The 13,463-nt window shown below is 39.8% G+C and overlaps 1 protein-coding gene across 1 annotated transcript in view; it reads right to left on the reverse strand.

Annotated features, from left to right (window-relative positions):
- The window catches only part of PPP4R2 (protein phosphatase 4 regulatory subunit 2), a 53,979-nt gene extending 41,149 nt beyond the window's left edge, over positions 1-12,830 (reverse strand). The window contains exons 1-2 of the mRNA XM_018038265.1: positions 12,552-12,830; positions 11,514-11,595 (exon numbers count right to left, since the gene is read on the reverse strand). Coding sequence (XP_017893754.1) covers positions 11,514-11,595; positions 12,552-12,585 — 116 coding nt within the window. The 5' untranslated portion in view covers positions 12,586-12,830. The remainder of the gene's footprint in view (positions 1-11,513; positions 11,596-12,551) is intronic.

Here is a 13,463-nt window from a genome sequence, read left to right on the forward strand (position 1 = left end):
TCTAGGTTGGACTGGCTGGATCTCCTTACAGTCCAAGGGTCTCTCAATAGTCTTCTCCAACACCACAGTTCAAAAGCATCAATTCTTCGGCACTCAGCTTTCTTTAGTCTAACTCTCACATCCATACATGACTACTGGAAAAACCACAGCTTTGACTAGATGGAACTTTGTTGGCAAAGTAATGTCTCTGCTTTTTAAAATGCTGTCTAGGTTGGTCACAGCTTTTCTTCCAAGCAACAAGCATCTTTTAATTTCATGGCTGCAGTCACCATTTGCAGTGATTTTGGAGCCCCCAAAAATAAAGTCTGACACTGTTTCCATTGTTTTCCCATCTATTTGCCATGAAGTGATGGGACCGGATGCCACGATCTTTGTTAATGTTGAGCTTTAAGCCAACTTTTTCACTCTTCTCTTTCCCTTTCATCAAGAGGCTCTTTAGTTCTTCTTTGCTTTCTGCCACAAGGTTGGTGTCATCTGCCTATGTGAAGTTACTGACATTTCTTCCAGCAATCTTGTATCCAGCTTGTGCGTCATCCAACCCAGCATTTCTCATGATGTACTCTGCATGTAAGTTACATAAGCAGGGTGACAATATACAGCCTTTCCCGATTTGGAACCAGTCTGTTGTTCCATGTCCAGTTCTAACTGTTGCTTCTTGACTTGCATACAGATTTCTCAGGGGGCAGGTCAGGTGGTTTGGTATTCCCATCTTTTAAAGAATTTTCCATAGTTTGCTAAAGACTTTGGTGTAATCAATAAAGCAGAAATAGATGTTTTTCTGGTATTCTCTTGCTTTTTCTATGATCCAACAGATGTTGGCAATTTGATCTCTGGTTACTCTGCCTTTTCTAAATTCAGCTTGAACATCTGGAAGTTCACAGTTCACGTACTATGGAAACCTGGCTTGGAGAATTTTGAGCATTACTTTACTAGCATGTGAAATGAGTGCAATTATGTGGTAGTTTGAGCATTCTTTGGCACTGCCTTTCTTTGGGATTTGAATGAAAAAAAAATTTTTTTGAAGGCCAGCTGGCATTATCTATCAAGACAATAATGCACATGAACTCCAACCCATAAACCCCATTCTTGCGTATGTGCCAATCATTATGCTCACTTAAGCATCATTTGAATTGTTTTAACTGTAAACAATTCTTTAAGACCATCAAAAAGGACCTAAATCGACTCAAAGAATGGACTACTATGCGACCCAAAAAAAATCAGTGATGTGTTTTGATAAAAGATATATAAATACAGCAAGTAACAAAAACCAAACTGCAGAATTTGGTATCACATTTTTAAAGAACATATATACATACATGCGTTAAAAAAAATTTATTAAGAATATAGACAAAATACGTTAACAGTATAGTTTGATTTTTCTTTATTCCTGTGAGCATTTTTAAAATAAAAAGCTTTTAAAACTAGACAGGCTTCTCCAAAGGAGTATTAATTTCCATAATCTTGGCACATGAATTTTTTAATCTAACTTATTATAGATACAATAATTAATGACCCATTAAACTCAGAATGCAGTTATTCTAACTAAACTTGTTAACCAATATGTAGATATAAAATTGAAAAGCATATATGTTATATTCCTCAGATTTAAGATACTTTTAGAAACAATGAAAGTTCTACAAGTATTAATATATACCACTGGCCCATATACTCACCTAACATTTTGGAATTTTTTTAAAGTGGCCCAATCCAAACAAGAAAAAAGGTTAATAAAGTGGCCAAATTCTAGTTGTGGCATTCACTTCTGCCAAATGCTAGAGCAACTAAGACAGCAAAACCAGATGCCAGAGACAACATTTATCAGAAAAGTGGATGACAAGGTTAACAAGGTACACTCGTGAACCCTCTACAATGAACAGTTAGGACAAAACTGTCTTACAACAGCCTATTAACAGAAAAACCCAGCGTTCACCAACAGTCTTCACAGGTGATAACAGAAAGCCAGGCCATACTCTACCCACTTCAAGATTACTCTACGCAGAAATATTCTAATGTGCAAAGGCCCTAGAAAAGGTGCACCAGTCTCTAGTTAAAGAACCACTTGGAGGAAAAAAGACCAAAATCTCAAAAGCTACCTTGGAATCCTCATGGACAGTACCCTTGAAATAAGACCAGAATAAAACCATCTCCAGAAATATTAAGTTCACTTTAATACTAACAATTCTGAGTGAAATATTTTGTTGTTAACAAAAAGCTATCTCACCCTCCTTCCCAACAATACACAATAATGCAAAAATTACAGATACACTTGTAAAACCTCTTGAAAAAAGTGAAAGTGAAAATTGCTCCGTTGTATCAAACACTTTGTGACCCCACGGACTATACAGTCCATGGAATTTCCCAGGCCAGAATACTGGAGTCTGTAGCCAGTCCCTTCTCCAGGGTATCTTCCCAACCCAGGGGTAAAACTCAAGTCTCCCAGGCAGATTCTTTACCAGCTGAGCCACCAGGGAAGCTCAAGAATACTGGAGTGGGTAGCCTATCCCTTTTCCAGAGGATCTTCCCAACCTAGGAATCAATCCAGGGTCTCTTGCATTGCAGGTGGATTCTTTACCATCTGAGCTACCAAGGAAGCATAAAACCTCTTAAATCTAACTTCAAATCCTTGTATAGTAAGTATTTTCTCATTTTATCACCTGTAAATAGTATCATCTACCTCCCAATATTACAAAGGTAAGATTTTGGGGTGATTGAGAATAACAAATTCAAGATGCATACATTAAAGAGGCATATACATTCCAGCTAAAAGTACATCAGTCTCACTACCTGTATGCTTCAAATTTATACCTCTGCAAAATTATAATTACTGAAAAGTTTCAGCATTTGACGTCACTGGAAAAGGATCAAAATTACCAATGTTAGGGTACATCAAGTCACCTACCTTACCAACTCTTTCAATCAATATCCCCTAATAGTTTTTCTTGCAAAAGGAAATGGCAACCCACTCCAGTATTCTTGCCTTAGAAATCCCACGGACAGAGGAGTCTCTAGTCCCTGAGGTTCTAAGAGTTGGACACAACTTATGAGCAAACCTCCACCACCACCTTCCCCATACATGCCACAACCCCCTTCCCCAGGAAACTATCTTTAGTGTCAGCGCCTTAGGTGATCATATCACAAGACAGCACAAGGAAGGGCGGCTAGATGGGTTTGTGGGGTCTGGCTTGGGTAAACAGCATAAAAGCCTCAGAAATTACAAAAATAACAGTGATAATAGATTCCTCCCAAATGTGCAGCTTCAAATTCCAAGTAGTTTTGTAAGGATTCTCAGATGTGAGAAGACTGCTGAACAAGTGCCAAGTGGTATAAAGTACAGGTTACGGGAGAATCTGAAGTCAGAATCTGCTGTGCTGTGCTTAGCCCCTCAGTTGTGTCTGACTCTTTGAGACCCCATGGACTGCAGGCCACCAGGCTCCTCTGTCCATGGGGATTCTCCAGGCAAGACTACTGGAGTGGGTTGCCATGCTCTCCTCCAGGGGATCTTCCCAACCCAGGGATCAAACCCAGTTTTCACGTGTTGCAGGCAAATTCTTGACCGTCTGAAATCAGAATGCCTGAGTTTAAATCCCAATTCTGTCACTTACCAGCTGCACCATCCTAAAACTATTTAACTTCTGCGACCCTTGGTATCCTTATTTTAAAAAGGAGATACCTACTTCAGATAGTAATAGTGAAGATTAAATTAGGGCAAGCACTTTAAACATCTGATAGTGTCTGGCACAAAATAAATGTTCATTAAAGGTATACCTTTTAGGAAGCAAAAAACCAAAAAACCCAAACCTGAAATAGAAGTTCTTATGTGAAACTTCTAGTCCCAAGATTTCTGACTCACCACCTCAAAATCAATCAAAGACTCGTAACTAGGTAGGAGTACTAACCAGCACCACATACAACAAAAAAATAACATTAGCAGAATCAGACTTAAAAGAGTCAAAATACTAAAAAGGCCTCACCTCCTGCAGGTAGCTCAGACAAATAAGGAGACAGTACAAGAAAAGGTATGCACATCTGAGAGAGTCTAAGTCAGACTTGGCTATAGGAAGGAAGAAATAGCTGAAGCCAAATTCTGACAAACAAAACAGTTAGCTCAGTCGCAAGTATAAAGAAGCTTGATGAGATTAGAGAACTGAGATCATATTACTAGTCAGTATGTTTTCATTCCTAGGATTTCATTTCAGTAAGCTTCAAAAACTTGTAGGTATCAAAATTGGTATTAAGGGTCATTTTTACTACTCATTTCTATTTTTTATATCACAGTATATAAACAATCTATGATTTGTAGAATGCCTGGTTTAGTCGCTAAGTCGTGTCCAACTCTTGTGACCCCATGGACAGAGGAGCCTGGCAGGCCACAGTCCATGGGATTCTCCGGACAAGAATCCTGGAGTGGGTTGCCATTTCTTTCTCCAGAGGATCGTCCCAACCCAGGAATCGAACCTGGGTCTCCTGCATTGTAGGTAGATTCTTTACCAACTGAGTTACAAGGGAAGCCCCAATTGTTCCTTATTTTGGTACTGGACCTGGTGGTTGCTGAATGCCTGGTATTTCATAAAAACTGTGACATAAGTGTTTAATTAATTATATTTTCAGCTGGGGAACAGAGCAAAAGAGGGCTTAGGTGACTAATTTACTTCATCACAGTCATTGAAACAGCTTATAACGAAACCAGAACAGCCTGCTAACCTAGAGTCAAGGAGATTTAAGCACAGAGACAACAAAGATACCTTGACATAAACAGCTCCAAGTGTGTCTTTTACTCTACAGTAGATGTCTCAATAAAGCTATCCACTCCCTCACCTCGCCACAAAGTCAAACTGGTACGCTGTAACAAAAAAAGCCCTACCTGAACTACCACATATATGACATGTTATTTACTATATGGCACATATTACTATTATTTATATATATATATTTTTTGTTACTAATTGAGACAAATTAGCTCTTATACACTTTACAATCAATGACGTATATTCTCAATCATATTCAATCTATTTTGGTAGGAACAGAGTTAGGAGGGTAGTTATAAGGACTGTCAAACCCAGACAGCCTGATATATAAAAAGGACTGCTTTTTATAAAAATAGCGTTTATAAAATGGGTGAAACCAAAGAAAACAAAAATGAGCAACTGAACACATCTGAAGGCCTAGCAAAAATGAAGATCTAACATTCTCACATTCACCAAGTATTTTAAAATATAAAGCTTTCACAGGCGTAAGTACTAAATTAAATAACAGCTGACAGTCTCCTCTTCAACTGTCTATACTGTTTTGGTAAGTGACTTAAAAATTTTTCTGCTCTTGATACTGAAAACTGATTTAGGGAGGCAGACACAAACATGAACACTCACTCACTCTTTCACCCCAATAAACTCCCATATCAAAAAGGTAAAAGACCAATAGTCCACAAAACAGAGGGAAATTACTGTAGGCTGTGAATCATAAATTCCTTATCTTCTTACTGGACCATAAATTCCTTATCTCCTTAATAAGATGATGTTTTGAAACCACGTGAAGTTGGTGACAGGCTTCCCAACAATCCATAAGCATTATGAATTCACGTTCATTAGCAGGCACAAAGAAGATCTCTGGATGCAGATAAAAGGCAACTTGTAAGTGCCACTAAGACATTATGGGAACCGCTCTGTGTCTCTCATGAGCTAGTGAGAACACTGACTGGTGTCTCTTATCCAAGTACAGACAAGTGATCCTCATTTTTTTTTAATTGTCTCCAAACTACTGATCTATGCAACATACCCCCAACAGTTAACACCTTCAGCACTGGCAGACATTTAACAGCAACCACTAAGACTATGCCCCACCCTTAACCACTGTTACTGCAATACCACTCCGGTAATTACTGCCATGATATAAACTCCTACAAGGCTTCTGAAATGGAAGGAAATTTGGAAATCACCTCTTCTAAGCTCCTTGTTCAATGTCTGAAGGAAATGTGGCTCACTGTATTTAACTTGTTGGGAACTGAACAGTAGTGGGAGGGAGGAGAGGGTCGTCACGGTGCACTAGGGGCCATGTTAAACACTATAAAGCATACACCCAGTGAATCACCACAACATCCCTTGAGGTAGATTTACTTCATTACCTGTATTTACTGTAAGGAAAATAAGGCATCGAGTAGTCATTCGGCCAGCCTTGGTGACAGACTAAGTGATAGAGCAGGGAATTCAAACCCAGGCCTCTCTGTTGCTCTCCTGATTCTCAAAAACCAGAGCTCTTGCCACAAGATTAAGTACCTCAGACTTGTTTCATGAACCAAATGCTCTCTTATTTAAACTCAACACATAGACAACTGTAATTTTTATTCTTTTCCCAATTTCACTACCTATAGGTACATATTTTCATTTATTCACATCCTCACAATATCTGAGGCAACTACATGGTATAAACCCCATTTTTCAACTGCGGAAACAGGTTCACAAATATCAGTCCTAATTCACACAGACACGCTGCTAACCTCAATTCAGAATCAAGCCATCCTCCTTCCAAGAATGACATTACCACATGCTAACTCTCATGAAATTAGGGGACTAGCCAACCACTAGTAAAAATTTGGACTAAACATGGAAAATATGAACTCATTTGTACACCCAAACGATTCAAGAGTTGAAGTTAATTCCAGTCAGAAAACAAAGCTGGCACATCTAGCTTCCAGGGTTTCGCGCAGTAGCCACTGTGCAGTGGGTCTGCAGGTTGGATCTGATGAAACAAAGGAAAACTATAATTTTCTTCATGTTCCCATCTTAATCACTGCAGTTACTAAAATATTTAAATGCAAAAGGGCATCCACTTAACTTTATTTACTGAAAATCTACTGCGCTTCCTCTGTGTACCACTGTGATAATGGCACATACATGACAGGCATTTAGATGGCACACGGGTAATCAAGACTAATCAACACTTTATTGTTTAGATTTTAAAAAGATGCAGAAAGATGTAACTAATTCAACAAACCACTAGTTTCAGACTTTATTTCTCACTAGATTAATAGGAAGAAATTAACATATTGATTATACTTCTGGGGAGGGGCAAAATGAGGGCTTAACCTCTATCTGTCATTTTTCCATCTTTAAAAAATCTGAAGAAAAAAGTAACCTAACCTAAAAATAAATTATACAGATGCTAGGATGTGGCAAAAATGCCAAAGGTATATGTGAAAGTGACATTTTAGAAATAACATTCCAAGTGTCCAACACTATGCTAGACAAAATTCCCTCCTAAAGAAAGCCAGAGAAGGATTTAGCAGCTTCATGGACTTAAGGAGATTTTATTTATAATAACGCACATCTCAGTTGTTGATTACTACTACTTTAAAGTAACTTAACTGTGATTTTCTTAGTGATATGTCAAAATTAATAAATATAAAGAGCTTGAAACTGCAAGGAGGGGAAAAAAGCAGACTCAATATAAGGAGTATCAACACAATTAACAACTACTATTTATTGAGTAAACAAATAATGTTAACACTTTACCATGTAGTGTTTGGTTTTCCAAGTTTTCCATATATGATGTACTCATGCTATGCGGTACTATTATTATCCCCATCTTACAGATGAAGAAACTAACTTAACAGGGACTGACTTACAAAGTTCTCCTAAATAGCACTAATTCTAAAAGGATGGCAGAGGTGCTAGAATTTTTCATCTCTCCAAAACCCCCTATGTCAGACGTTAAGTAGACAGCAAAACCCAAAACCAATAAGCAAAAACATTTACAACGAATCTACCTGAACAAGGTTATCTCACAACCCCCCAAAAATAAGTTAATGAGGAAACACTCATAGTCAGAAGACCTGTACATTATAAGAATCTGTACAAGAGGAAACAGAAGTCAGTGTATCTGAAAGGACTACAAATAGGAGAAACACAAAACAGCCAACAGTTGTTCACAAGAAATCATGGCACGTCAATCTGAGAACAGCTGAAACTGAGATACGTATTACTCCAGTAAAGAGAAAAATCTCCAACAAGAGCTGAAAAGAACAAAGTCTTGTTCCCATGAGCTCTTGAAAGTGAACCACCAGAGCTCCCATCCAGAGGAGACCCCACACACAAGAGAAAGAGACAAGATAAAGCAAACAGAAGCTTCAAATGAAAGCAAAACAAAACCTAGAAATTTCAGAAAGCAAGCTCCACACTCCAACACTTCACAAAAACAATGAGAGAGCTCTGTGAAGTTACAACAGCTACTCTGAACCATGACTCCTACTCAAAGGTCAGGAAAACTACTTTTATATAAAAATGCAAGACAGAAAAATATCAAGGTCAAATCAGATATGAAACTGTGGTTAAGAGAAAAGGAGAATAAGGAGCAGAATAACATCCCTTAAGACAGTGAAGCAGAGCTAGAAAGACTTGATCAAAACCTTATACTATTTCAAAAGGAGCTAAAAACATGAGAAAAATGATGCAAGTCAGTCAGAGAAACTCAGAAAATGAAGCAATAGAATACAGCAGAGACCAAGAACAGAAAAAAACCACTTCAGGAAACAATGACTAAACTAGAAAGCAGAGAAGAACAAATGATCACAACAAATAATGCAGTAAGAATCCTTCAAGAGAGGAAATTTTTAAAAATCAAAATGGAATTAAAATTTCACTTTGAAATACACTGTTAAGAGAATAAAGACAAGCCACACAGTTGAGTATTTGCAAACCACATTAGATGAAGAATTTGTATCCATATATATAAAGAACTCTCAAAATCTAGTAAGAAATCAAAGAACTCCATTTTGAAATGGGCAAACATGTGAAGCATCAACTTACTAAAGAGACACAAACAGCAAATAAACACTTGAAAAGATGCTCAACATCATCAGTAATTAAGCAAATACAAATTACAATCACTATACAATAGGCACCTATCAGAATACCTGACATGAGAAAGACTGATCATAGTAAGTGTTGGAAAGGATGTGGAGAAACTGATCTGAACTCCCATACTACCAGTGGAAAAGTAACTGGTACAATCACTCTAGGAAACAGTTTGGCAGTTTCTAAAGTTAAACATCCACATACCATATGACCCAACCATTCCACTCTTGGATGGATTGCTATCCAAGAGAAAAGAATGCATACAAAGACGCATACCCAAATGTTCATAGTTTGGTTTTTTTTTTAAACCTGGAAATAATGCGAATGTCCATCAACAAGTGAGTGAACCAAAATCTGTAGGATATCCATGTAAAGAATACTACTCAAAAATAAAAAGGAATGAATTATTGATTTCTGGACATGGAGTCATCTTAAGTCACCCTGAGTAAAAAAAGGCAGATATAAAGCAATTATCCTCCAATTAAAAAAAAAATTGTTAAAAGACAAAGAATACACTGTATGATTCTATTTACATACAATTTCAGAACATGCTAACTAATCTACCTGATGGGATGAGAGCACACACATGGAAGACAAGTAACAAAGGGCAAGAGGGAGTAATGTTTATATAGTCTCCATCTGGAGTGCAGTGATAGTTTCACGAGTGCAGATGTCAAAATTTACCAAAATTATAGTTCAATAAATGAAGGGTTTAAAAAAAAAAAAGGCATTACTGAATAAACTTATTTAAATCAGAAATGAGGGGAAGAAACCCAGGAATTCTTAAGAAACCCACCTATACTAAAACATCAGAAAGATCTGAACTGCTATCCTTTAGATTTTCATTCTCCTATTTACAATCTTAGAAGTTGGACAAAGCTCAGTTTAACCATAAATGATGACAGAAACTGCAAATTTCCATATCAAAAGTTAAGGCACGCTCAAATTGATTAAAAAACCAAAGGCTAAATAAAACTAAATGTAAAAACACTGAATCATAAATTTAAAAATATCTTCCAAAATCCATAAAGAATCTAACACCATCAGTCATTTTAATACAAAAATAGTAAGACCTAGAGATTAGCAGGGAGGGAGGAGGAGTGTGGACAAGGATGGGAAGACTGATGATCTTCTGAAGTCCTCTATTAGATAAATAATTGTTCAGAAAAATCAGGTTAAATTTTCCAAGCCACTTGGTGATCCAGTCAAACAGGATATTAAAAAGCTTCCTTGAAGAAACTTTCAACTATTTATACATTTACGGCCAATGCACTATATCAAGAAGGGAAGGCAATCTGCACAGACCTAGAAAGAGGTTTTAAGTATTTAACTCCAAACAATCTTGTTTATTAAAACTCTGAAGTAAAATGCTTCTCCTCCTGATATTGTAGAGGTATAAGTTAGGACCAACTAAGAATTAATACAAATTAGTTATTCAGCATCAATTTTTTAAAAATCAAGATGTTCTAAGAGACTATAACTCAGAAGCAAAAATTACTTTTTTTTAATTCTGAAGGGTTCCACTTTTTTAAGGCAGTAAGTATAAACTAAGATTGAATGCATCAGTCAAATTCCTAAGGTGACTGGTAATTTTAATAAGCACCAAGGAGTTTCAGTTTGTTGGTATGACCACTAAAGAGGTTCTCCCTGCCCCTTTTAAAAGCAGGCTAGTTATCAGGAGACTATGCTGCAACCATAAGCAAATCTTGTAAGAAATGAACATTTGCTAATAAAGCCAAACAAAGGATACATAATTATGTAATGTACATAATTGCTGAAGCTTACACTTTTTTTATTAGGCCTCAAAAAGAATTTTAAAAAACCCCTCTTTTTAACACTACACCTTCCAAAACCTCTCCCCTTCCTGCTCCCTACCCCTACACAAACACACCACTACAAATCAGTCACCAAATCTGCACTGCTCTCTACAAATGAACAGTACAAGAATGAAAACAACTCCTGCAAAACACACTGGACACTATGAAACAATGTTCCTTTGAAAACAGTCTTAACTTCACAGTGTAAGTTTTAGATTCATAAATGTTCCTTTGAAAACAGTCTTAACGTCACAGTGTAAGTTTCAGATTCACAACATTTGGAATCAAGCCTAATAAAATGCTGAGCATACGCTAACAAGTTAGCTATCCTAGAAAGTTTACAGGACAGTCAAGACTAGCATCTGGAATTTGTCAGATAATCACCCTGAGTGCCCAAGAGAATAAGCAGAAGTGATACTTCCAGCACCCACATATATAAATGACAACAAAAGGCTGGATACAGGACAATATGAGAAAATACCACCACTAAAAAAAGAAAAAAGAAGCTGAAATAGAATCAAAGCCACAGAATTCTGGAAATAAGCCCGCTTGTTAATGGCCAAAAAGAGTCACAATGGAACATGCATTCTTCCTTTCTCTGGCTGTTCTAGAGGAATACATTCTAAATGTGCAAAAGCATAAAGAAAAATTTTAATACAATTTAAAAATTCATTACAGAGCATGGTGTGAAGTGAATGAAGCATATACACTGAGTAAATGCTTTAAATATGGGGCTTGTACAATTTAGACAGATGGATTATTCAATGCTTCTGAAATACACTTCTGTCCCTTTCCTAAGCGATTCTTAAGGACACACAGGTTTATGAATACGATTATGTTTTCAACTCACATTGTTTCTCCAGTCTTGGCTACATGACAAAGAAACTGATCCAGGACCGGACAAACTTCCTTTTTCCCCCTCTTCTCAAAATCTAGATAAGGAAAGAAACAAAAGTTATTAGTATTTTTCAAAGTCCACCAACCATTTCCAATGCCCTTTAAAAACAAACTTTCCTCTCCAGTCATTCCTCATATTAAGAAACTAATTTTATTTTTAATTTAAAAAGCGTCTCAAATAAATTCCACCTGACTCTCCAACTTCAAATGTCACTCTTCACAGATAACGAGACCGTTCCTAAAGGGGGCACTTCTCCACCAACCACCCTTAATGCAGTCCGGGGGATTCATCTCAAAGATCTGTTAAAATACAAACCCCAGATCCCAACTCCCCCCAAACTGTTTACGTGAGGTTCATAAATCTGCGTTATATGAAACACCAGCTCCCTCTTGCAGTCATCAACCAATGATCCTTGGTATCAAAGTCTAATTCTCAAAACGCTGCAATCACGGTATTCTAAGTTCTCAAGCCTGTTGCTCGGATGGCGAGCAATTCGGAACTGGGAAGGCGACCACTTCAGAATTGGGGCGCGTGGAAGATGACTCCTGACTCCAGAAGCTCTGAAAAAAGGGCCTCCAGAGACACTTGAAAGTTGCTCTGCCGCCCCCTTACCCCCGCCCCGAAACCTTTCACTTTCCCTCTCCCCGCGATGTCCGGTGTGCAGGGGGATGATAGAGAACGAAGCCTGCCTGCGAGGGGGCTGCGGGCCCCCGAAACGTTCACGGGGAGTGGGAGAGGGGCCGGGGCCCCCTCGAGAGCTTCCCGACTCCCCTCCCCCAGCCCAGACGCCGGCGGCCGACACAAAGCCCAGAGCGGGGCGGGAGGGAGCTGCCCACGGGGCTCCCCGCCCCCGGGAAAGCGGGAGGGGGGATGGGAGCCGGGAAAGCGCGCCCTCCCCCAGCCTGGCCCCGCGGAGTCACTCGCCCAGAAGGGAGCGGAGAGGCGGCCACGGAGGGTAAGGAGGAAGGGAGAGGGGGCAGCTACCCCCACCTTTCAGCGCCTCCTGCAGCCTCTCGACGTCCATGGCTTCCCGGAGTCCCTCGCAGCCTCCGCCTCCTTCCGCGGGTCTCCCGGGGACCGGAAGGCCTCCCCCCACCCCCCCGACGCCCTCCCCCTCCCTCGCACACACTCCGGCACGCAGGCGATTCGGGGGGGGCACCGAAGGGAGCTGGGGGAAGCGAGCGAGAGAGCGAGACCGAGAGAGCGAGCACCTCCCCGAGCCGCTACCACCAGCCCTCCAACATGGCGCCCGGCACGTCACCGCGCGCACGCTCCTCGCCGCCGTCCTCGCGCCCGCGGCGCGTCCGGACCTGGAGCCCGAGAGCGCGTGCGCGGCGGAGGCGTGCGGCCGCGGCCGGCCCCCAGACCCGGCAGGGCCGCCCCGCCTATCCCTTGGGTTGGCCGGAGCTCCCTGCACCAAGCTCGAGGCGGAGCGGTCTAGGCGGCGGGGTGGGCGCAAACAGTTTGACTGTGGATCCCTGCTGTTTGCTAGCTGTGTGACCTTGAGCAATTTAATCAGTCCCTCTGAGCCTCCCTTTCCCCATCTGTACAATAGTGGGAGTAGTATGAACCACTCTTTACGGTTGCTGTGAAAATTAAGTGAGACTGTATACACACAGAACACGCATTTAAAAAAAAAACTCAGTATCACTAGTAATCTTGACAAAATTAACTCCCTGCCTGAACCCAAAGCACCTCAATGGCCCAGGCTTGAAAAGAAGGAGTGAGCGCAGCAAAAGCATCAGAAGTTTAAGCAATGGAACCAGCTGAATTTAAAGTCCAACGCAACTATTTATTACTACTACGTGTGTGACCTAGTTGCTTAAACTCACATGGCTTCTGTTTTCTCATCCACAAAATGGAAGTTCGTGAAACTGCGACAATAAAGCATTGAGCGCATGT

This window comes from Capra hircus, chromosome 22, assembly GCF_001704415.2.
Source record: "Capra hircus breed San Clemente chromosome 22, ASM170441v1, whole genome shotgun sequence".
Classification (NCBI taxonomy): Eukaryota; Metazoa; Chordata; class Mammalia; order Artiodactyla; family Bovidae; genus Capra; species Capra hircus.